We start from the raw sequence: 25,043 nt of genomic DNA, 5'->3' as shown, positions 1-25,043 counted from the left end.
CAGCGCTGCTTTAACTGTCCAATCATATGACAATAAGGTGCGGCATCGAACAGCGCTGCTTTCACTGTCCAATCAGCTGCGAGTAAGGTGGGGCATTAGACCAGATTCACCGGGAGCGAGTGAGAGCGACAATCTGCTTGGACTCAACAACACGATATCGGTATGTAAATAATCCCGTGCACTTGTTTTTTTGGGCTCGTCGCTGGGTTAAACACAGGACCGTCGACTTAATTTGCCTATCAATCTTTGTAATATATTCACAGATATATATTCAGGGTTAAATGTTTAAGTTACATTAGTTAACGTGAAACTATTCGTCTCCCAGTGTTGCAACAGGTTGTTGTAAGCGCGTGTGCTTTGTTTATATAGGTAGCATTATATATGTAATACATGGCAAAAAGTTATCAAATGTCCGAATACACTGATCGAAGAAGTTTTTATGTGAAGCTAATGTGATAAAGAGACCTTTCTAGTTGTTTTTGTGCCATTGTTACGTGTTGAAGCCTGTTTTACTCATTTGATAACATCACAGCAGATTATTGTTGTATGTTCAGCATATGAATCTGAGTTGACAATGAAAGGAAACGATCATATCAGTATATACTGTTGTGATATGCAAACCTTTTATATTCTTACTTGGTGTTCGTGAAAAATAATTTTAATTAGATCTATAATAATAACTCTCAGTACTTTTGTTGTTTCACTCTCTGCAATCTGGTGCATTTACATAATGCATGGTTATCTATTATTGTATACATGTATGCCCCCACTTCTGCATATTCACAAGAAGGGTTCACCAGTGATTTTAAAGAATCTGCAGTCACTTATTTTAACAACAAAACCAGTTTTCAACAAATAATACACAAGCTGCTCAATATGGGACTTTCTTGAACTAATATGAGATAGTTTTATCATCTTTCGTAATTTTTTGATATCTTTTATCACCCCCCAAACCTATGAAATCAGAATTAGAGTAATTTTTAGTGTTAGTTTTAAAGCAATCTTCAGTTCAGTTTTAGTGGAAAAAAATGGATCTTAAAATTTTGAAGACTCATGCTGCACTGCATAGGTTTGTGTCCAATCAAACACTTGCTATCAATTCATGAATTTAAAAGGGAATGCACCATTTGAAATAGGAATTGTGCTTGTGCTTTTTGTAATTGCAATAACTAGTAACTAAGGTACTTTGGCAGAAACTGTGCTTACCATGGTAAATGTTTGTAAGAGGTGTTCAGTTCCTCAGGGGATGATAAATCCAACTGCTGTGAAAAGCATGTGGAGGTGGCGGCAGTGTTTTTGATGTTTTGTACAGGTATGTGAATAACATGGAGCTTTTCTCTTGCTGTGAGTCATGGCTAGATCTGGGCTTGTACAGTTTGCTTTTGTCTACGTAAAAACGCACACCTTAAATATCCATGTCCTTGTTGGGATTTACCAGACTACAAAGCATCACTCAGAAATGAATCAAGACATAATGTAATATTATCCTTTGTCCTACATTGCAAAACCTGCCCACAATTCCACCTCTGTGAAAATACTCTTATTCACTGGCTCATTGTGAAGGTTTGCGTATGGCAATGATAAATGTATATTTTACCTGTCTACATTAACTCAATTATAGTCTCGCTCACTATGTATAGAAAAGAAAGTTTGTAGTTGTCAGTGTTCATCTTCGTATACGGGCAGTGTTACCGCAGGGCATTTGGTGTATTATCCGAGGGGAAATGTTCTTCATTATCTGCATTCATCTGTCCCAGGTGGTGGATTGACCTCTTTACCTATACATGGATTTAGTTACTGATATTTGTTTTTACTCATTCTGCTTGTTTTGGAGCTGATGGCCATGTCTTTGAAGACTGAGCGCAGCAGGATTTTCTGGTAGAGCGTCTGGAAACTATGGTGTTATTCATGTGAGCTTCACTACTCTGTAAATAGTTTTTTTTTTCGTGTGAATTTGGCATGAAGCTGATCACTTTTGGGAAGCAAGGGATGTAGGCACTTTTTTAAATAACTTTTTGTTGTCTTTTGGTGCAGGGCTGAGTTTTAGTGTGGCATCTCAGTAAGCCCACTCCATGAGGTGAGGCTTTAGGGAATGACGGGGTCTGTCCTGCTAGGCACAGTAGGGGACACTGCAGGAGCTAAGGAACTTCTTTTCTGTGCTAGTGGATGATCTGACTCCTCACTGGCCCCTTAAACTTGTTGGTCTTAAAGCCAGGAATCGTTAATGCCATGGTTAGTGAGGCAGGAGATTGTATATATGTATATATATATATATATATATAAATACTTTGGATCATTGCTTTTGGCCCAATAGGAGGCTGAACTGAGCCCTGTTGACTCGGTGTCTAGATGGTGACCACTATGTATTTTTGAGGTCTAGCTGTGACTTGAAATAGCAGATCTACCACATAGATAACAACTGTTTGTTCCTACATCTCTGGACACTTTGGACACAGTTTTTCCTGTTTGATCTGTTTGTCTTTACTCCTAGCCACCTTTTTTTTTTTTTATAAAGTGTTAAAACTTGGACTGTGTGAGGCAAACTCACTGTGACTGTGAGCGCTGACAGCAGGAAATTATGCAGTGTCTGAAAGCACAGTCCGAATGATGATGCCATGCATGATCATGAGCTCTCGGATGGCTGTGCGAGAGAGAGATTTGCAGACCAGTTCTGCCAAACGTCCCAATATTGTGCACATATCTTGTGGACGCCTGCATGCACCACTGACATAACTGACAGAGCGCCAGAGCCCAAGCCCGTTGGAGTCTGAGAAGTGGATGGGAGTTTTGTAAGATTTTGCAGCTGCAAACATCAGTGTTGCTTTTAAAATTCTGGCTATACACTCTAAAGGCTTCAGACAGAGTGGAAATGGCCAGAATGAAAATATTTCAGAAAAAAATTTAAATAAAGTCAGATGGGGCAACTTTATTTGTATGTGTGATTTTGTAAAGATTTGAATATATCAAACAGGTTCACAAATCTCACAGACCCAGACTCATCAGTGAGTAAATGGTTTGACTCTTTAAATGACTGAGTAGACTTTTTTTTTTTTTTTTTACAGCTTTTTATTTTTCTGTTCATATCTGACTCAAGATAAACCAGGAACTAATAACAATTACTGTGATGTTTACATTAGGTAATTTGTCTGTTTGTTTAGTTAAAAATTTATAATTACAGGTTTGTATAAAAAAAAAAAAAAAAATTATTAAATTGGAAAAAAAGTTATAGCATAGTGTAAAATAATAAAAAAATTATATTTTAAATCATTATTTTCAAAAAGACCCATTTATAATTAGAAGTTTTTAAGTTTTTAATGCAAGTTTTCAGGCCATTTTACAACAAATGTATATATATATATATGTGTATATATATGTATATATATATATATATATATATATATATATATATATATATATATATATATATAATTAACATATATATATATATATATATATATATATATATATATATATATATATATATATATATATATATATATATATAAATATAAAAAAATAATTTTTTTAGTAACAATACATTCAAAAAAAAAATTCAAATACTCAATGATATCATTTTTTAATAGTCAAATGACTGGCCAAGTGATGGCTGAAGATATGGAGCTTATTGCATCCAAACTATTGAGTTTTTCAATAAACAGTGGGTGTTGTGCAATGTTGAATGAATCTAGTTGGAGGGAGGTGCTTGCTTTGTTTGGTGTGAAATAGGGGGCTGAGAAAGGGTAGCTAGCATGCAGCCGGATTGTGAATGCAAAGGAGAGATTTACCAGAACAAAAACATGTTACAGAATTGGCCCCAATTTACCAGATTGTTCAGCACATCCAAGTGTGTTTCCTCTATGAAAGTGTGCTTCCTGCAGGGTCTGGATTTAGGTTAGAAAATCGCCCCTCTCTGATGTGGAAAAATCCTGATCACAATGGCCTATGAGCTTTGTCACTGTGCTTTTCCTCTTTTGTGACATTTGAAGGGCATTTGTGACTTTTTGGTGGTGCACACTTAATAATACATTAGGGAGCTGTGATCCTTGACTCTTGAAGCTTTGATTTTGAATTTTTTTTTTTTTTTTTTAAACGCACTGCTTTTATGTCTCCTCTTTGTATGATGTTTGATCGGAGTAGCCAGAGGGGCTGTAGTAGCTATTTGGGTTATAAATGGTTTTCAGTTGTCAGACATTTATCAGTAGTCCTTCCTGTGGCTTTGCACTGCCTCCATCCTGTTTTAAAGGGCCCTGTTGAGGCATGTTGTTTTCTGTTTGGCAGTCAAAAACACTTACACAAGCCTTCTGTGTTTACTGCTGTCATTACTTGCTGTGGAGATATTTATTTTGCCTAGACAATACATGTCGTCCTTGAGTTTTCCATTCTCTGTCTCTTATTTTATTCCTGTAGCAATGGTTGTTTATTTGTGGTATCACAGCCTCAAATTTGCAGTCTTTTTGTGTTCTCAACAACAAGCACTACTCCACAAAAGAACATAACTCATCCTGTAAAGCCGGAGAAGAACTGACTGATTGAGTTAGTTCTCCTCTGGCTTCACGGGATGAGTTATGTTTTACTTTTTGTTATGTCAACTGTGGTTACACCACTGATTCCTGAAACTCATACTGATTCCTGAAACTGATTTTTTTGCCATTCACACTGATTCACATCTGCACCAAATCAGCATATTTAAATGAATACTGAATGGTCATATGTCACTAAAGACTGCTGAAAATTCAGCTTTCCCATCACAGGAATAAACTCCATTTTAAAATATATTCAGGTGTAATTATTTTTTTTTAACTAATATTTAAAATATTACAGGTTTTTAAGATTCATTGATGTTTCAAAAACATTTCATTTTGCTTCTTGTTTTAATTTTTGTTTGTCCGTTCTAACTGTTTGGTCAAAGGTCAAAAGGTCCCTTTTAAATTAAAATTAATTTTGTGGTACCTTTATCAAATTAGATCAAATCCTAATGAATGGAAATCCTAATGGTTCTCTCTTCTTAAGCCTTTCTAGGTGGGCATGGAGTCCAAGATTTGGGGGGAGTGAGACGACGTTACAAGGTACAAAACACAGGACAGGACAACTCCCATGGCTGCTACAGCCAGTGGCAGAACTGATCCCAGACCAGGCTGGGTTGCTTTTTCAGATGAGGAGTCACAGGCAGGTCAGTGCAAACATAGTCTTTACTTAGAGTTACAAGTTGTTTTCTGAGTTTAATTCTCATGGATCAAACCTACAGTAACTATTAGAATGTGTACCTTGAATCCTCTGTTGATGAATGTCTGCAAAGTTTTCTATTTGACCAGTCAGTGACAGATCATAGTCAGGGCAGAAGCCATACTGAATCTTATGCATGTGCAGGCTGTGAGGGATAGACTATATAGTGTATACAGTATAAAAGTACTAATATGAAAACTCGCTACTTTCAAAACAAGTGTTATGGAGTTTTTGTCTAGGGAAAGATGTTTGGCAGCTGCACTATTGGCATGATGTTAAACAACAGTATAATTCCACATATCCCTCATAGCCTTGTATCATTTTTGTAAAAATTTAATATGGTGCTACCCTGACAAATGTCATGCCCGATGTTGGATGGTTGAATGATGCTTTAGATGGCAAAGAAAAAGCTCTAGAAGTTCTTGTGTCTAATTGAAATAGAAACTCAGGACTTTATGTGCACCATTTGTAAGGAATTATAAAGACGTGTAACCTTTTTTGCTGAGTGTCTGAGTTTGTGTTCAGACCTTTCTGTGAGATTCCTGCATCCTGAGGTCATTGCTCCATAGTGATTACTGCGGGAACAGTCCACAGTTCTTGCACCCTGCTAGATTTAACATTTAACTGTGACCTTTTTACTGAGAAGAGGCTGTATTTCTCTAACTGTGTTTCTTATTCTGGTCCAAAGATGAGGACCACCTCCAGCCCTCTTCAGATCAGCCTGTGCAGGACTCTGCTGCTTGGACAGAAGTACCATGTGTGTCTGGTCAGAAAGCAGAACAGCTGAATTCCTGGATTCAGTTTGATGACAAACCATGGTCACCCTCTCCTCCCCCGCCATCACAGGTAAAAGGTATGAGAACAACTTAAATATGTTTTTTATTGCATGGAAGTTGGAATCTAACCGTGAGATGCACATACTGTGCTCCCAAATGCATGTTCAGGGTTCAGTACAGTACAATACAATCCATCATCCCTCAGTTCATTAAAAAAGCCTGACAATACAAGAAAACAGAGCAGTGCAATGCACACAGTTTCAAAAGGGGTCATATCATAAGGAAACAAACAAAATCAGAAAAGCAGAGCAAAATCGTCTGAGAAAAGAGCTTAAAGTACTCTAAGGTTAACACACACACACACACACACACAGTGCTGCATGAAAGTTTGCAAACCCTTTACAGTTTTCAATATTTCTGCATAAATATGACCCAAAACATCATCAGATTTTCGCACAAGTGAAAGTAAACAAAGAAAAACCAATCAAACAAATTAGATGAAAATATTTACTTTTTAATATTTACTACAATTATCCAGTGTTACATATCTGTGTTTGCAAAAGGATGTGAATTATTGCTTTCAGTATCTGGTGTGGCCCCCCTTTGCTGCAGTAACTGCAGTTTAACATTTCTTGTAACTGCTGATCAGTACAACACAATGACTTGTAGGAATATTAGCCTGTTTCTCAGTACAAAAACCCCTTCTACTCTATGATGATAGTGTCCTCCTATGAACAACTAGCTTCAGCTGTCCTGGCCCAGATGAAGTAAAACAGGGCCAAACCATGATATTACCACCACTATGTTTCACAGATGAGATAAGGTTCTTCTGCTGGAATGCAGTGTGTTCTTTTTTCCAAACATATCGCTTCTCATTCATTTAAAACTTAAAGTTCTATTTTGCTCTCATCCATCCACAACACATGTCTCCAGTAGTCCTGTGTTTGTCCACATGCTCTTCAGGAAACATCACTGATGGTGGTCTCGTGAACTTGAACATCAGCCAATGTGAGAAAGGCGCTTAGTTGCTTAGAAGTCCTCGTGGACTATTACAAGTCTTGCTCTTGGAGTGATCTTTGTTGGTGGATAAATCCTGGGGAGGGAAAGAGTGGTTTCGAATTTCCTCCATTTGTACACCATCTGTCTGACGGTGGATTTGTGGTGTTCAAACACTTTATAGATGGTTTTGATGGGGTCTCACTGTCTACTTTCAGGACTTGGGTCATATTTATGTAGAAATATAGACATTCCAAAAGGCTCACAAACGTACACATATTTGAGTTCATGGAAGAGTTAATGTAAGTGCATGTATGACTTCCACATTTCTGCTTTTAAACCTTGAAGTGCATTTCCTCTGTTTCATAACAATAGTCAAAATAGTTTCATAATGATACTCAAAATAAACTCAAAGTACTGGGTGACAGATGTTTCCTCAACAAATGAATGTATAGTCATGTGATTTATGATATTGACAAATCTCCTGGCGCAGCCTGGGATTATACGTTGCTTAAAGGCACAATAGCAACCTTGCTGTGCCAGCCTTGAGCTTCGGACAATTAAACCACACCCATTTCAGTAAGAATTTCCCAATGCTTCCAGTATTCAAGAGAAACATTATTTCACTGATTTCTACAACAAGTTGACTCAGTTGAGTTGGACTTAAAATGGTCTGTGTCACTTCCTTTAGGCCCGGTGCTTGGTCTAGTCTTGTCGGTCTCTGTGTTTATCTCTGTCTGTCTTCTTTTTGCACACATTGACTCACCCACCCCCACTCTTGTCGAAACCCAGCAACTTTGCCAGCAACTCTTTCCCAGGAAATCTCCTGTGAGAGGCCGAGTGCAGCAACATGCAAATGGCCAAACCCTTCAAACCCTAATTAAAGCCATAAGCAGAGTTTTCATCTCAGCTGTTGTTGCTCTTGCATGAAATCTGCCTTAGGATGAAGTCAAGGGTGCAGCCAGTCTATCATTCCTCCATAATGTGTTCACTAAGAGATCAAGCCTGGGTTTGTTAAAGTACTTCTTATTTAGTCCGATTACAGGGGCTGTCCAACATGATTTCAGGTTTGATGCCTTAATTCCCATGTGTGGTCTAGGGGAAGCTTTAGCAGCCAGAAAGCCAGTGTCTGATGTAGGGTTTATCCAACCACAGTGTCTTACATTATTTATATTCAAAGGCATCCAGATTCATATCACTTTGGATTGACTGAATACTTAATTAATTATTACTTGAATTATTTTATAAAACAACAAAGATGAGTAGTGAAAGCAATGTTTTTTTTATGCTAATGCAGCAGAAACCTAATAAGAAATAAGTATATTGTGAACATAATGTGTTAAAAAAAAAACAATCAGAGCACATATGGATCCATCTAAAGTTGTTTGTGGTGAAATCAGAGGTTTGGGAACTCTCAGGAAAAGGAGTGTTAGGTGGAGTAATCCCACATGCACACTTGTTTTCTTTTCTTATAGACTGAGAGTTTTATTAAAATCTTTAAAACTATTTATTTGAATGACTGAGATTCCACTCATCAGTGGCAAGACAGCTATATGAAAATATAGAGATTTGAGTTTTTGGAATCAGTTCAAATTCAGTTTATTATTTTGAGGGAAGAGTTTTAATCACTTGGCAAGTGATATTTTTTTATCATGCACGGCATTATTCCTTAGCTGACTGTACTTTTATGTGAACAACCTGATGATGCAGTAGTGTCATGCTTAGACATCATCTTTTTTTGTTTTTGTGATACTTAGATGATCTATATACATTCTAAATTCATCGCTGTAATGACTTGCATGATAAATCTTATGTACCTCTGCATCCATTTCAACCTGTAACCTTGTAAAATGTTCAAGTTCGTCTTTATGTTGTACTTTTTTTAAGTAGGTCATAGTTTTAAATAACTACATTTGTGAATTTTTAACTGAGCTCCAGAAAAAAAAGCACGCGGCTGGATTTGTTGCTAGGCAGTGAACACATCCTGTGTTTGGGATGTTTTTGAATCCCAATTGTTTAATTAAGCATCAGCAGTGCCTACATGTATTTAAATAACTGGAAGTATGTCATCTGAGTTTACATATTTACTCCAACCTGAATCTAAAACATCATTTGTGTAGTACTACTGTATTCTCTCTATCATTGTTTCAAAGCGTTCTACTACACAGTATTTTATAACGTAAGTAATATGTCCTCTGATAGTAATTACAGCAGTGTTAATTAAAATCATTGAGTAGACTGATTCGATTGTTTGACGAGGCTGATATAAATCAGTATGCTATGTTATCTCGCCTCACCCTTGATGTTTAATCCTTTTACTAAAGCACTTTTCCCACTGTGAATATTTAATAGTCTCTCGTTCCTAATTCAGTGATAACACCTGTTCATTAGCGACACACATTTACGGTATTCACACACACATAACAGAGTTGTGCACCATTTAGAATCAAAAATGACAATGCCTTCAGATTCCAACTCAACTCATGAATTACAGTCGTTTAATTTCAGGAAATTAAAATGGAGTGAAATGCAAATAAATTAATGGAAATATTTATCGACACTATCATTCAAAAGTTTGGGGGGGGGGGGCGCATTAAGATTTTATTTTATTTAAAAAAATATATATACAAATTATTGCATACAATAAGGCAAGGATGCATTAAATTGATCAAAAGCTTAATGATTTCTATTATAAATATTTATATATATATTATTTTTAATAATTTAATATTGTTCTTTGTCATGGTTTTCACAAAAATATTAAGCAGCTCAACTGTTCTCAGAATTGATAATAATAAGAAATGTTTCTTGAGCACCAAATAAGCATATTAGAATGATTTCTGAAATATAATGTGACACTAAAGACTGGAGTAATGGCTGCTGAAAATTTTGCTTTTCATCATAGGAATAAATGACAATATAAAAGCTCTTAAAATATAGAACAGTGACTTTAAAGTGTAATAATAATTCACATCGTACAATATTACAATATGATAAATGCTTCCTTAGTGAGAAATATATAAAAAATCTTACCAACCACAAATTGTTTAAAATTAATGTATGTAAATATATTTATTATAAAAAAGAAATGGCATACACGTGGATTATGTGTGTGTGTGTGTGTCTAATATATATATATATATATATATATATATATATATATATATATATATATATATATATATATTAGACCTGCATGAGAGAAATCCTTTAACACAAATTTCTTTGTGAACTTTTTCTTTTTAAATGCAGAATTTTTACCTGTTTGTGAAGATAGCAGTTGTTTTATGCCTGTATATCCTAAATCTATATCTCTAAAGACAGTTGTTTTATTGAAGGTCCGAGGCACAGCATTTGCTCTTCGGCCAGTTTCTGGAGTGCCGTTCCCCCATCAGAGAGCAGCTGGACCACCCAATCAGAGGAGCAGAGCTCCGTGAGCATGGGGGCGTCTTCCTGTGACCTGCCCTCACTTAACACCGAAGAGCCACCCAGTCAAACACCCTCCTGTCCCACCTCTACCAGTGAGTACCACACACACAGAGTCAGACCTGCCAAGTTAATAAATGAATAAATGATAAACTCTCATCAGTCGAACATCTGTAAGTGGCGGTTTTATATCCACCCAGTGCCTCAAACAGTAATTAAAGTCTGTCCCCTCGTGAGAAGACAGAAGGTAGTGAGAATTGCACAGGAAATGCTTCACACGCTGAATTATCCATCAATAAATCCCTTCCGTTGCTCAGCACAGCCTTCGGGGTCGAATCCAGGAACGCAGAACGCAGGTGGAATGAAAAGACGGCGTCTTTTTGTGGCGTAGTAAATGATGGAGGAATCTGGACAAATAAATTCACACGCTCTTTGACAGCTGCTCCTCAGACGCTCCTCTCGTGTGAGTGATGGTGGCTCTGAAGGAACGCTGTGCTGATTTGAGGCAGGACGCTCTCTCTCGCAGGTAATTTGTGGCAGAGCGGTTAGCGCTCCTGCACGATCCATCTCAGGCCTCTCGCCTCGGCCCTCCAGCAATAGCTCACTCAGACCAGGGTTTCTATGGAAACAAGAGAGGGTGAGGTGCTTAAGACGGTTTTATTTATTAAAATGCAGCATGCTTCATTTCTCAGGCTGTGGGAAGATGGAGTCACTGCAAGAGAATTTTCACTCCAGGCAGGAGTGAATAGAAGTGCATATTGAGTGTTAGTTAAAGCAAATGTTACAGTAAATAGTCAAGTGTGTAATTATGCCGAGCTACACTGGAGTTTGGTCATGTTTGAGCTTGTAAGAAAAGGAATACAGAGATGCAAAAAACTTTTTTTCTTAAATTAAGAAAAGAAAATATAAAAGCAACAAAAATATTAAGTAGCACAGCTGATTTCAGCATTAATAATTAAACAAAAATTAGCAGCAGATCAGCATATTAGAATGATTTCTGAAGGATCATGTAACACTGAAGACTGCAGTAAAATTATTAAAATATAATATAGAATTAGATTAAATTGTATTAATACTTTACAATATTACTGTTTTTTTTTACTGCATTTTTGATCGAATCAGTACAGCCGTAGTGAGCACACTTGAATAGCAGCATAAGGGAATGAATAATTAATCATTTAAAAAAATGTTTTGCTATGATGATTTTGTTAGAATGTGGTTTGATGGATATTGGTTACTGCTTACTTACTCAAAAGATACTATTCTCATGTCTCTGTTCTTTTGATTTTGCTATTTTCATCCATTGTATTGGCCTCTAGGTGAAATAAATAAAAAAAGTCGGATGACACTGAAAAGTAGTAGTGCCCTTGTCTTCATCAAACCTGGAGATCTGAGATTCATTCATGCCTGTAGTACAAAAGGTCTAGTTACATGTGAGTTTTTAATATTGAGGAGTATGTTTGAGCAATAGCAATCATTATCAATAAGTTTCTGTAGCAGCATTTGTTTTTTTTATTTTCCCTATGATCTGTCTGTGCGAGATACCATTAGACGTCAAACTGTTTGAAACTCTGCTAACCCTACCCATTCTCACCCTACCCAGTGGCCTTTGCTCCTTCCCTTAGTGCGTTGAAGGGTACGCTGCTAAAACCTGGCAGTAGGGCGCCGTTCTGTTTGTTTTCCTTTCAGCATGTGACCCTTGGGTGTTGTTCCATGATTGTTTATTTACAGCTGAACTGAGTGCAAATTTGTGTGTAATTGCTGATTATTTGTGTACATAGTTCTTCTCTGCTGTAATTTGTTTGAGCTGCATTCACTGTTTGTATACATTGCACATGGCTTGTGTCTATCTGCACACATTGACTTGTGTCAGCTTTAAGCTCTATTTGTTAAATCTCGCCCTTTATGTGACTTATATCTTATGTTCATGAATGAAACATTATAGTTATGAATGTGTCATTGTAAGTCGAGACTATTGGTAACGAATGAATACGAGTGTTTATGCAGCTGTATGGTGCAAGCCAGGTCTTTACGAAAGCTTCGTCAGGCTAATTTACAGGCACAGATGGCTAATGATGTTCTTTATGAGGATGTGCAGTGCATTTGATATACAATGCACATTTTAAGTTCCTTCTCATTCCATTTCCAGTGATGCATAAGAATGCTGTTTTCCATAGTGATGTAATGGGTGTGTGTGTGTGTGTGCGTGCGGTCAATAGAGGAACAGAAAGCATGTGTGAATGTGGTTTTGTCATATCCAAATGCACCCACACAGAAGGCCATTGTCATTAGTTAGCAAATCTCTACAGAGAACAGCAGAAGTTACTGTAATCTCAGATCAGCAGAGTTTATAGAGTAGAGCAACAGCTTGTTTAAGAGCACATCCTGCTGGGATTCTCACATGCTTCCTCACCGTCTGTGACCTTTGACCCCTGCAAATGTCCTCGTGAAAAAACCCGCCTCCTGTGACTCACACCTGCAGCTATCACTCCGCTTCACATTATGGGAAAGCTCTGCCTGTCAGAGATGACACTTCCACTGTGTGTTTTCTCACCAACATGGTTTGGTGAGTTTCAAATGGGACACATCATGGAAAACAGCATGTCTTTAGGGTTTAAAATATATAGTTTGCATTTACAGAAAGCTGTCTAAAAGCCAACATGTTCTAAAATAAAGAATCATGTTTTTTTATTTTTTGTAGGGCTGGTAAGGGATTCAAATTTAATAATACATTTTATTATTATTACTATGTAAATAATACATTATTACTTTATTGATATGATACTCTAAATAATAAACTAAAACTGCTAGTAGGTGGTGGTAAATGTCTTTATGATTAAGCCATATAGTCATTTATTCATTCATTTGATTCGTTCAAATGGCTGATTCATTCAAGAGTGAAGTAAATGATTCTTTATGATTGGTCCATTTAATCATTAAGCTTGTTCGACTAGAAGCGGATCATCACCATTGATTGGTACCACAAGCGACGACTCTGCATGCTTTTGAATTGTTACTTCAGTACTTTGATGCTCCGCTTCAAACCCAACGTATCTATGGCAAGTGGTTCAACGAACCAAATGGTCACCCAATTCATTCAAAACGTGCATTAAGAAATAAAATGCCACTGTGTGTTGCTCAAGGACTTATAGTTCTGATTTGTCTTTGTTTCCATTGGAAAATTGAGCAAAACAGACAACATTGTCTAAAATAACACATCATTTGGTGACTTTAAGGTTTAGAGTAATGGTAAAATATGATCATTTAACGTTAATATTACAGTAAGACTCTCAATTTGATGAGAATGTAAGGGAAAATGAATGGGTGCACAGTAACTCCAGTAAAGTTATCCCCAGTTAATGCTCTGTTTTAGAAGGACTGACCTGAAACCAGCAAAATAAAGGTCAGTAGCTTAGTGCTGAAAGGATTGAGAGATCTCAAAGCAGATCAAGACTTCAGTGCAAACACAACCTGTCAACCATTTGTCTCGGCTCCTAAGTTTGCAGTCAGATGGCAGTTGTCTTGCACATTTTGTAGCTGTAAAAAGTAGTTGTTTGTTGCACACCATCATGCTATTGATGCATCATGCTATTGTCAGTTTCTGTGTCATATTCTCTCGTCTTCTCTTTTATATGGTAGATGATTGGGATATTCAAAGGACAGAATCACTTCTCCACATGGTTACAGACAAACATGAGACAACACACAAAATGTTTCTGAACTTGTTTTCGACCAATTATATTTCCAAGAATGCCTTTCTCTGCGAGTGTTGAGATGTGGTTTCTGTAAAGACAGCTACCTGTCAAAAAATGTAGACTCCTCCTGTGAAGGAGGCAGGCTGGGAGGCAGACCAACAGGCATCTACATGTCTGTGCGGGCACTTCATGGAGAGAACGAGGTCATGTGACCTGCTTTTTTTAATGCATGGTGCCGTAGAGAAGCCTTACAATTGGTGTCCCATCTGTTTCCTCTCTTTAGCACCTGGACTCTTGAATCTGCTGTACTGGTGAGTCTTTTTCTTCACATTGTTGCATTGTGACAGACATTGCACAGAGTTTTGACTTATAAATGCTTGTGGTAGTTGCTGAGTTTTCATTTAGCCATTCTTTCTTCCTCTTTTAAGAAATATGTTATCTTTTTATGCTGATTATGCATATATTTGTCTTTCAGTTCTGTATTTTAAAACTGGGTAGTGTTTAAAAGGGTTTTTAAAAAAGAGCTGGGTGAGAGCATTTGTTGGAGTCTCACTTGGCATTGCTTGTATAGCCTCAGGATCAGCGCTCTATCCATGCTGAGTTTTACTTGGTACGAAATACCAGTAAGTTGATGCTTGGCAACAAGATTTTGCTTTCACGATTTACTCCGTAAAACAGACTCTCTAGAATGCCAAAAATTGCTTCTTTCTTCCTTTTTTCTCGTCCCATTATAGTTCTCGTCCAAATATAAGATACATTTTCTTCATAAGCAAAGTTGTGTTAGATGTTTTTTGTTAAAAGCATAAACCTCACTAAACTGTTACTGATTTATGCTTGTAATTGTAAAATGTCAGAATGTCATTTTTTTTTATTTAAAATATATTTGAAAAAACAAAACAATGTATGCATATGCATATCAATCATTCTTGTTTTAAGAATGTTTACTTTATTCAAAAACAATTAAATGCTGATTAATACGTGTTGCAGTGAATGCTAGTGTTCTGCAATTAAACTGTCTCTTTGTTGGAATAAAAAATAGAGATAAGTAGGAAAAATATATAGAAATGCTAATTTAACTTTAACTTAAGTGAACCTTGAACATTTGTTCTGATGGTTGCAATTTTATCTTACCCTCTGGCTGATTTGATGTATCCCTTGTAAGAACATGAACAAACATGCTTTGGAGGTGCGCAGACGATGTTCATAAGTATTCATATTTAGGGCATTGCATTTTTCTTCTGAGCTGGGATAATCTTTTAACCTTCTCCCTCCAGGGCTGATAAGATATGAGCCTTGAAATCAGAGTCTTTTTATGTTTTTGGCTGCTTCTGTGTGTGCAAATGTCTTGTATTGTAGTCTTTTAATATTTTCTGTTATAGTAATTGTTTCAGCTGATTTGTAGTGTGATGAACCCTGTTGAACTAATATGAGAGGATTAACAAAGCCACAAGCCATAGTGCAAACACTCTCACACATTTAATAAGCAATGTTTTAAGAGACTGGAAAGAGGTTGGCCTGAACAATTCAAGTATAAATAAGGCCCATAGCTTTATTAGTTGTTTATTGGATTTTAGTTTCTATAAAATTGTTGTTTGTGAGTTAGTGTGTCAGAGTGTGTTTATGCATGCTCTTGTTGCATAGTGCAGTCATTCCAGTTTCAGCATGTGAGACAGACCATTCAGTGCTTTGTTGCATTGGCAGAGAAAGTAGGTCTGAGGTGGGGAATGCTGGTGCCTAGCAACAGGTAAAAACTGTCTCTCTAATTTGGCATGGGAGAACTAGAACATATAAGAGTTTGAGCTTGGTTCAAAAGAGCAGAAGGATTCATTAATTAATGATTTGTTTCTTTTCTTTAGCTATCATTCTTGCTTATGCTTTTTTGCAGGTTCATTCATAATTATTGAACGTCCCAGTTTCAGATGAAAAGTGTTTATGTGACATTTAAAAAACAGTTTTACTGTTTTAGTGGGACAGATGACCTTGGTGTGACTAAAAAGAAATTGATTACTCAATTATCCCATTGTTATAGATCCATTTTGTCCTAGTGAAACTGACTGAACAAGAATGAAAACTTCATTATTCTGTAGTCAATCAAACCTCTTCTTATAAAATATTAGTATATCTATATTGAAATTAATAAATAGCATGTTGAAGGAGAGAGAAAGTATTCAAATGCATGCTTATGAATTGTGGTTGATAGGAATCTGCCTTCTTCCTGTTAGTGGAAATGTCTTTCAGTCGTTTCTTGGTTTGGACCAAAATAATCCAACCATTGTGACTCTCATTAGGTTTCAGAAATAGGCTCAACGGACACTGGAAAATCCAAGGAGGTTATCTGTTTTCTTGTTTATAAGATTATGTCTGCCTCTTAGATATGACATGCTTTTTTCCTGCTCAAATTTCATCTAAAAGTGTTGAAATAGCTCTGTATTCTTTTTTTTATTGATAGATTCTTCTGTGTGCCAAGAGGATGAAGGAATGAACATGGATTCATTCAACTGGACAGCAAACAACCAACACACTAATGGCCAATCTTATGTCACCTCCAACCGCTTTGCCAGCTGGGTTACCTTTGATGATGATGAGGACTCAGTTTTCCAACCTCCAGGGAAACAGTCTAATATAAAACTGGATAACCTCAACAATTCTCCTCTGCAGGATGCCAACAGCAACCTGATTTCCTCTTCCTTTTGTGGCCAGATGACAGAGAGACACATTCTGGACCTGACCCCTGATGGCACCAATTCCATCTTTGAGTTTAATAACACACTATCAAACAGCAACGTCCCTTACAACAAGAAGAACCCTTTCCTGGATGATGAGCTCTTGAACCTACAACCTTCTCCTATTAACCCTTTCAGTGCCTATTTTGACAAAACAGACCGCAAAACGTCCCAAGGCATTGGCTTGTGTCAGGAGATACCAGATGTGTCCACATTCAGCTCACCGTTTTTTGAGGATCAAGATGCTGATATCAAAAGGGAATCCATTATGTTTTTCTCATCTAAGAAAGACTCTGTTTTTGGAAAAGATAGTATCTCACCAGGCTCTCCTATAGATGGTCTGGATCAGCTCAGGAATATTCACATTTCTGACCCTGACCATGATGGTAGTTCTACTCTACCAGATAGTCCAGTGGAGGAAGTTTACTCTGATGATTCTACCTACAAACCAGACCATATGACGCCCAAGGATGGCTGGCCCATGCTGCTGCGCATCCCGGAGAAGAAGAACATTATGTCCTCACGTCACTGGGGACCAATATTTGTCAGGTTGACGAACAGTGGCAAGCTGCGACTTTTCTATGAGAAAGGGCTGGAAAAGCCCTTCAAAGAGTTCCAGCTAAACTCCCAGCATGAGATATCTGAACCCAAGCTCCAGAACTACGACGAGAATGGCCGTGTTCATACCATCAGTGTAGACCATGTGGTCTACAAAGAGAAGAGGAAGATTCAGCCCAAGGTCACAGTGGTTCATATGCCTGTGAGAGAGCAAGCGGTGAAGCTTGGGACAACCAACTATGAAGACTTCTTGAGCTTTCAACATGCTCTGCAGGAGAGCCTTGTGGGCCTCTCTGTGGATCAAGAAGGTCTTAATTGGCCAACGACTTACACTGAGGAGGAGATCCACATAGAGGTGAGGGATAACTTCTATGGGATTGTCTCCAAAGGGGACAGCCGTATCTTAGAGCAGCTAGTTTTGACCCGAGTGAGCATGCTAGCCTTCTTGAATGGATCTCCACCTTGCAGTATTGGCCTCAATGATGTCCAGGTCAAAGGTAAAGAGGTGGTTTCCCGGCATGACATAATTTCCAACACAACGTCACGTTGGATTCAACTGCGGGATTGTCGACTGCATGAGTGTGCAGACCAGTTAGAGTTTGCAGAGTCCCATGCTATTACGTTTAGCCCACCGGTTGGTCGCCGCTTTGAGCTTTTGCGTTTCCGAACACCGTTTGCTGAAAAAACCCTTCCCTTCACTCTGAGAACAGTCGCTTCTGTCAAGGGTGCGGAAGTGGAGGTGCAGTCCTGGCTGGTGATGTCAACTGGGTTTTCATCCAATCGGGATCCTTTAACATTAATACCATGTGAGAATGTTGCTATCCGTTACCCCATACCGGAAATTTGGGCAAAAAACTTTAAACGAGAGAGTGTGACGGGAGAGAAGTCCCTGAAGGCTCGCTTCAATAAAGGAGCCAGTTTTGGTTCGACCAGCACTTCAGGGTCCGAACCCGCCATGAGGGTCACGCTCGGCACAGCGAAATACGAACAGGCCTTCAGGTCTGTGGTGTGGAGGATCAGTCGCCTGCCAGACAAGAACTCAGGTGGGAACTTGGAGGTGGTCAAAATGTCATATTGTGGAACAACAGGAATTAACTTAAAGGGATAGTTACCGAAGATGAAAACTCTGTCATTAATTACTCCTCCTCATGTAATTCCAAGCAAAATTAAGATATTTTTGATGCACTCTGAAAGCTCTCAGCAAGTATCCTTTCATGAACAAGGCTCAGAAACGTAGTAAGGAGATTGTTAAAATAATCCATGTGACATCAGTAGTTCAACCGTAATTTTACAAAGCTACAAGAATACTTTTTGTGCACAAAGAAAACAAAAAATAACGGCTTTATTCAACAATTTGTGTTCTCCGTATCACCCTGGCTCCATTTTGGAGAGTATCACATACATAACGTATGCTGCTCTGTGTCAGCTGCAACGTATGTAGATACATGGTTTACATTGTTTCGCTTAGATCTGAATGTAAACAATGCATCCACGTACATACGTTGTGTACATTACGTATGTGATACTCTCCAAAATGCCACTAAAGGGTGACGCGGAGGAGACAAAGTGTTGAAAAAAAGTAATTTTTTTTTTCTTTGTGCACAAAAAGTATTATTGTAGCTTCATAAAATTATGTTTAAACCACTGATGTTACATTGAATATTTTAATGATGTAATGATGCCTTGATCGTGTAAGGATACTTGGTCTCTATGGGAGGGTCAGAGAGCTCTCGAAATGCATCAAAAATATCTTAATTTGTGTTCTGAAAAATGAACAAAGGTCTTAGGGGTTTGGAACAATATGTAGGGAATAATTGGACAATTTTCATTTTTGGGTGAACTATCCCTTTAAGAGTTTTTGAATGCAAAAATACTGTCCTGTGTTGTTCTAAAGTTTACAGGTTATTTTGAAGTCAAATAGTAACCAATAATTGCTGTCACTTTTGAGTACTCATGCACATCCCTAATGTCACATGTTTTTTTGTCAGTTTAGTGACCTACAAATTGAAATATTTAGATATGGCATTAGTGTAGCAATAGCCATGATACAGTCTCTACATTCAGGTCAAACTACCTTGTTTTTCCCAGTAACTCTTATGCAATTGCATATGCAAATAGTTGTTTAAGAACTGTTTTATTTTATCTAGTCATTTCATCACATGGATGTAGATAATGTAGGTCTAGTCAGTAAATTAACCAACAAATGTAACTTTTTCTTAGTCTTACGGTATAATGGTGCCTTGTATAAAAAGATTTTGAAATAATGCTAATATTTGGAAAATTATACTATTATTTAAGTGTTTGTCTTTCACTATAGTCATGATAATAATATCAGTATAGATAGTAGTTAAATATTTTTATATTTTGGTGCTGCTGAATAAATCATAACAACTTCCAAATCACAATGTTGTGGTAAAAGCCATGCCTCTTAATGCAGTATTGACTCCCAAAGCTAGTGCAGTAGTGTAAAACTCTCTTATCCTGTTTGTAGATTTTCTTTTGTCATAGCATTTGCATCTTTTTTTTTCTGTCAATGGCCAGTGCTTTAGGCTTTTCAATAGTATATCAGCAGGGATCCCCTCCTCCTGCATGAGTCTGATTGGTTAGACAAAACTCACGCTGTCATCATCTGTTAATTCACAGCCTCACAGTCTGACATCCTTTAAGCTTTGCAATTCAGCTTTTTCCTCAAACGATTTTTTCTTTCTCTAAAATACACTCTTCTGTAAAACCATGTTTCAAAGAATGATATGCAAAAAATATAGAGAAAAATAATTTAATAAATCATTTCCTCACCCATAATACTTTTTCTTCTATAGAACACAAAAGGAGAATCTCAAATTCTCAAAAGGACACAAAGGCACTATGTATTTCAGAAGTAGTTCATATGACTTGTGAGCTACTTTTTGCAAGTTATTTACATCATAATTAGGTTCAAGTTAAAAATTTGCATTTTCTTTGCATATTCAAGTTTTGCCATTAAGACGAACACAAACCAATGCTGTTTGGCATCATTCATCTGAAGAAAATCATTTTTCATCACTTTCCTCAGTTCATTTGAGCAGAATTGAGGACAATTCTATGCTAATGTTAATTATACATATCTACACTGGTCAGCTCCAGTGGTTTACGTCATCTAAAAATTCCTCTAGTGACTTGCATTAATTAATTATTAGTGTTAATATTGCATACATTACATTAATATGGTTGTGGATGGTATTTTTTGCAGCACTGGGACATCCTCATACTTTCTACTGTCATTTGGAGCTGGGATCAGATTGGGAGGTGCCTCCTAAGTTTGAGTGCCTAGTGGAGGTTGAGTTTGACATGCCCTCTGCTTCTGCGTCCAAAACCACCGTTCGCTCTCTGTCCGTGGGGGACAGAACTGACTTGAAGAAATGGATCACCTACAAATCACATTTCTCCTATCAGGTATTCTGTCTGTGTGTGTGTGTGTTAGGGGGGAGGGTGAAGTAGCTGTGCCACCTTTTGCTCAACTTGTCCTCCAGGCAAGGAGGAATGAGGTCAAACTAACACACTACTATATTTTGGTTATCTGCTATCAACTGAAAGTGTCGTAAAAATTTAAATAAACTAAAATAAATAAATAAATAAATTGTCGCCTTAATTAGTGTCCATAGTAAATTCCAAATGAAACTATAAACATACAGTGGGAAATATTTATTTGAACCCCTGCTGATTTTGTAAGTTAGCCCACTTACAAACAAAATGAAGGGTCTGTAATATTTCTGGTAGGTTTATCTTAACAGATAGAATACCAACCAAAAAAAAAAAAAAACACACATTATATAGAGGTTAGAAATTGATTTTTATTTCAGTGAAATAAGTATTTGATCTCCTACCAACAGTTTGCCAAAGAACATGATTCATTAACTCGACTCGCCATGTTAGGAGGGCGAGAAAAGCTGACTATGACCCCAAGAACACCATCCCTACAGTCAAGCACAGAGGTGGAAACATTATGCTTTGGGGCTGTTATTCTGCTAAGTGCTTCAATGCATCGAAGGGCAAATGGATAGGGCCATGTACTGTAATATCTTGGAGAAGATCCTCATTCCGTCAGCCAGAACACTGAAGATGGGTCATAGATGGGTCTTCCAGCATGACAATAATCCGAAACATACATACCTACAAGGCAACAAAAGAATGGCTCAAGAAGAAGCACATTAAGGTCATGGAGTGGCCTAGCCAGTCTCCAGACCTCAGTCCTATAGAAGAACTGAAACTTCAAGTTGCCAAACAACAGCCAAGAAACCTCAAGGCTTTAGAGAGGATCTGTAAATCCCTCCTGAGATTTGTGCAAACCTGGTGACCAACTAAAAAAAAGGTCAAACTTCTGTGCTTGCCAACAAGGGATTTTTATTATTAGAAATGAAATAAACATTAACCGAAATCAACAAACTATGTTTTAATTCAACTAGTTCCCAAGGCAAAGTCTTTTAATTTAATTTTATTAAAATTTTGTATTTATTTAAATTGTTAGTGTAGTAGTGATTAAAGCTGTTTAAACCAGGTTTTGTTATACACCTTTCCTCACCCTAAGTATTACACTTTAGAAAACCAGGAATTTAATTTGGATATTAAGTGGTGATTTTCAAACCCTTCGGGCTATCTGATTTAGCCTGAGCTAAATGTCATGTACCCTGTGACAAAGCCACTGAAAGACAAGTTGTCACCCTCAAGCAACCTGCTGTGTCAGCTGCCAGAGCTTGTTTTCCCTACTGCATTCCAAACATGTCATTAAGGTGGCTGAAGCTGTTTTCTACAAACATCTGTTCCCATTACTGTTCAGCAGCCACACGGAGTGATTTATCACTGAGCAGAGGTGTGCAACAAACAGCAGGACGGCAGGAACAAGATGTAAAACTCTGCCTATAACCTCAGTATAGGAATGACAGAGAAACCTGCTGATGAAGCATCTCGCTGTATATGATAAATGCAGCATAGCTGTGGGGCAGGACAGAGGCAGCAGGTGTCTGAAACCCCGGTGAGGTCAGTCATGGGCAGATGAGAGCAGGTGATGCTTGAAATTAAGTTGTTATGTTTACACTAGGTTATTAGTCCCGACTTCCTTTTCTTGTGAGCGACTGCCTCCTTCTGGCTAATGTTTGCTCCTACTCGACTTCTTACTTGCACTTGCCTTTGTTGTCCTGTAGGTGGCAGTGGAGCAGAAGAATGAGGGCACATCGGACAGTCCTGAGAAGGAGCAACCAGGCAGGTGTGCTCAACAGTGAGGAACCAGGAAGAGAGGGCGGTTTAAGGCTTGCACTTGTTGAACGACAGAAAGTTCAACCCTAAACTGGGGTAGTTTTCGTTTACAGTTTTTAGTTTCCTTTTTGCAAAGATTACGTGTAATATTGACATAAGATTAGAAGTAAGATTTGATATGCAAAAAGGGATCCCTTGCAACACTACAGTATATTCCCAGATCTCTGAAAGCATTGCATGTCCAAATATTTCAAGAATATGATTTGCTATTGCTATTAATTGTATTTTATTGACATGGAAATCGGGCTTTGTCTACAAGGCGAGTAACTCTCAATCATCTCATAAAGTAATCTACTTTGCATTAAACGATGCAGCGGTTATGGTTTGTTTTAGCTGCAGATATCACATAAATGTTGTGTACATTTTTCTGTATATTTTGGCCTATGAAGAGTCATTTTGTGTAGTGTTACCAAGTGAGTTTCTTTTCAGTTAACTTTGTACAGAGGATAACTAGGGACTAGTTAACTAACACATTTCAGGGGTTTTTATTTTATTTTAATTAGAAAACAAACAAGTAAACCTCACTAAATTCTAATTACAAATACATTTTAGGAAAATTAAAGGAACCAGTAAGAATTGTTTACCTTAGATTTGTTTATCCGTCTCTTTTTTTTAATGAATATTTAATAGAAGCAATGAAAATTCCAAATGAAAATATGATTCAGATTCAGTTAATTTGTTCACTTTTTTTCTTTGGGTTTTGTTTGCCACACACACACGCGCACACACACATAGAATCAAATCTGAGTAGCTGCAAATGTGTTCAAGTCTTTAATCATAGTACTTCAGTGAGGGAAAATATTGCGAATGTACTACTTTGCATTTCTTGATGAGCTAATGAGTTTTTTTATTTTATTTTTTTAACTGAGTTTAACCATTAAAGTGCCCCCATTATGGTTAATGAAAGGATTATATTTTGATTATATTTTGCGGGCTCAGGAATAGTGCGGTTAGAGGGTGCATAACGACAGCAAAGGGGGGCGCTCGCAAGCACCCGTTTGAATACTGAAATGACGAATGTGACACACTACGGTCTCGTGGACTTAACAGTGATGCGCATTCGGTGGACATTTGTAAGACCGAAAGTGCACATGAAGTGTTCCATTTGGGACACGGCCAGTTAACTTTATACACAGTGCACTTTGAGATTTAAAACTTTGCAGGATGTTTTCATTCAATTAGAGTGTGTTACACACTGTATGAAAGGTCATTTTCAAAAATCCATAATAGGGGCACTTTAAGTAGGTTCAAAAGCTGTCATAATGACTAAAGAAAGCTTGAACTTTGTAAAACTAGCAACTACTACTGTCATTTTTCTTCACATTTCTTGTCAGGTTTATGTTCTGTTGATTTAACCAATTGTTGTTGAACTTTTACTGATAAGAAATACATGTTTAAAAAAAATAATATTTAAGTTTACATTTCCCAAATAATATTTGTCCATTATTTTTTGTTACATTTTTATTTCATATGTTGTTGTTTTGGTTTTGGGAGTCACAGTTGATTTGATTGTTCATTGCACAAACCTTGTATTAATCAAGAATTAATTAGAAAATGACAAATGACATTTTTTTTTTATTGTAATTTAACATGATGACGATTTAAGATTGATCTGTTTTGTCCTATAATGCAGAGGAAAACATTTAATAGAACTATAAATTGCCTGATGATGGGATCTCACACTGTTAAACAAAAAAAGGATAATCTTGTCTGCTTTTTGTTTAATTATTTGACTTTTTTTTTTATTTTTTTTTTTATAAATGCAGTTCTGCAATATTTGAATGCTTCTGTTAATACTGACACTTTGATATTGGGCAAATACATATTTCGCAATAGTGTCTTCAATTTCATTTACTGTGTCTTAAAGAGGTTTTTGTTTGTTGCAGGATTGGTTGATTATTTTGTTGGTTCTGGGTTGGATTTCTTTGTTCATTTTTAGGAATATCTGTTCATATAATATAGTTTTATAAGTTTTCCTGTCTTCCACATAATTGTAATTCCACTAGCATCAATCACTCAGTCAGTAATCATTTATCAGCTGGATGGCATGCATATAATAAAGTATATTTGATTTGGGGGAAAAATAATCTTGTTATTTAATACAGAAAAAAGTTCTCACTTGTATTTTGATTTTGTGGATGCCTATGCCTTTTGTTTTAAGACTTTGAAAAGATATTTCCTATACATCACAATTTAATTGGGTTATATGAACAAACATGAACATTTTAATGAAATGCATGACCCACAAAACAGGTTACACGTCACAGGAGCAGAAACCCACATGTTAGTATAGACATTAAATATTCATATCTTGTTTTTGTACTTAGGTGGATGGCTCTCAAAAAACCTGTCAAGTG

The 25,043-nt window shown here is 37.0% G+C and overlaps 1 protein-coding gene across 5 annotated transcripts; it reads left to right on the top strand.

The window, feature by feature from the left end:
* The first annotated feature begins 102 nt into the window (after positions 1-102).
* Positions 103-24,773, top strand: LOC127976476 (stonin-2-like). 5 transcript variants are annotated; one of them, XM_052580918.1, is made up of 7 exons: positions 103-160; positions 5,011-5,170; positions 5,912-6,076; positions 10,334-10,516; positions 16,566-18,440; positions 20,627-20,829; positions 22,575-24,773. In XM_052580918.1, the coding sequence occupies exons 2-7, from the start codon at positions 5,095-5,097 to the stop codon at positions 22,650-22,652; spliced, it is 2,580 nt and encodes an 859-aa protein (XP_052436878.1). In that variant the 5' UTR covers positions 103-160; positions 5,011-5,094; the 3' UTR covers positions 22,653-24,773. The 5 variants fall into 5 exon arrangements, with proteins under 5 accessions (XP_052436878.1, XP_052436877.1, XP_052436879.1 ...); XM_052580917.1 differs by having other exon boundaries at positions 110-160; positions 5,020-5,170; XM_052580919.1 differs by lacking the exon at positions 103-160 and having other exon boundaries at positions 5,022-5,170; positions 5,912-6,069.
* Positions 24,774-25,043: the final 270 nt, after the last annotated feature.

This window comes from Carassius gibelio, chromosome B17 (assembly GCF_023724105.1).
Source record: "Carassius gibelio isolate Cgi1373 ecotype wild population from Czech Republic chromosome B17, carGib1.2-hapl.c, whole genome shotgun sequence".
Taxonomy (NCBI): domain Eukaryota; kingdom Metazoa; phylum Chordata; class Actinopteri; order Cypriniformes; family Cyprinidae; genus Carassius; species Carassius gibelio.
The sequence above is the reverse complement of the archived record's forward strand: the minus strand, read 5'-3'. Positions and strand labels throughout refer to the sequence as shown.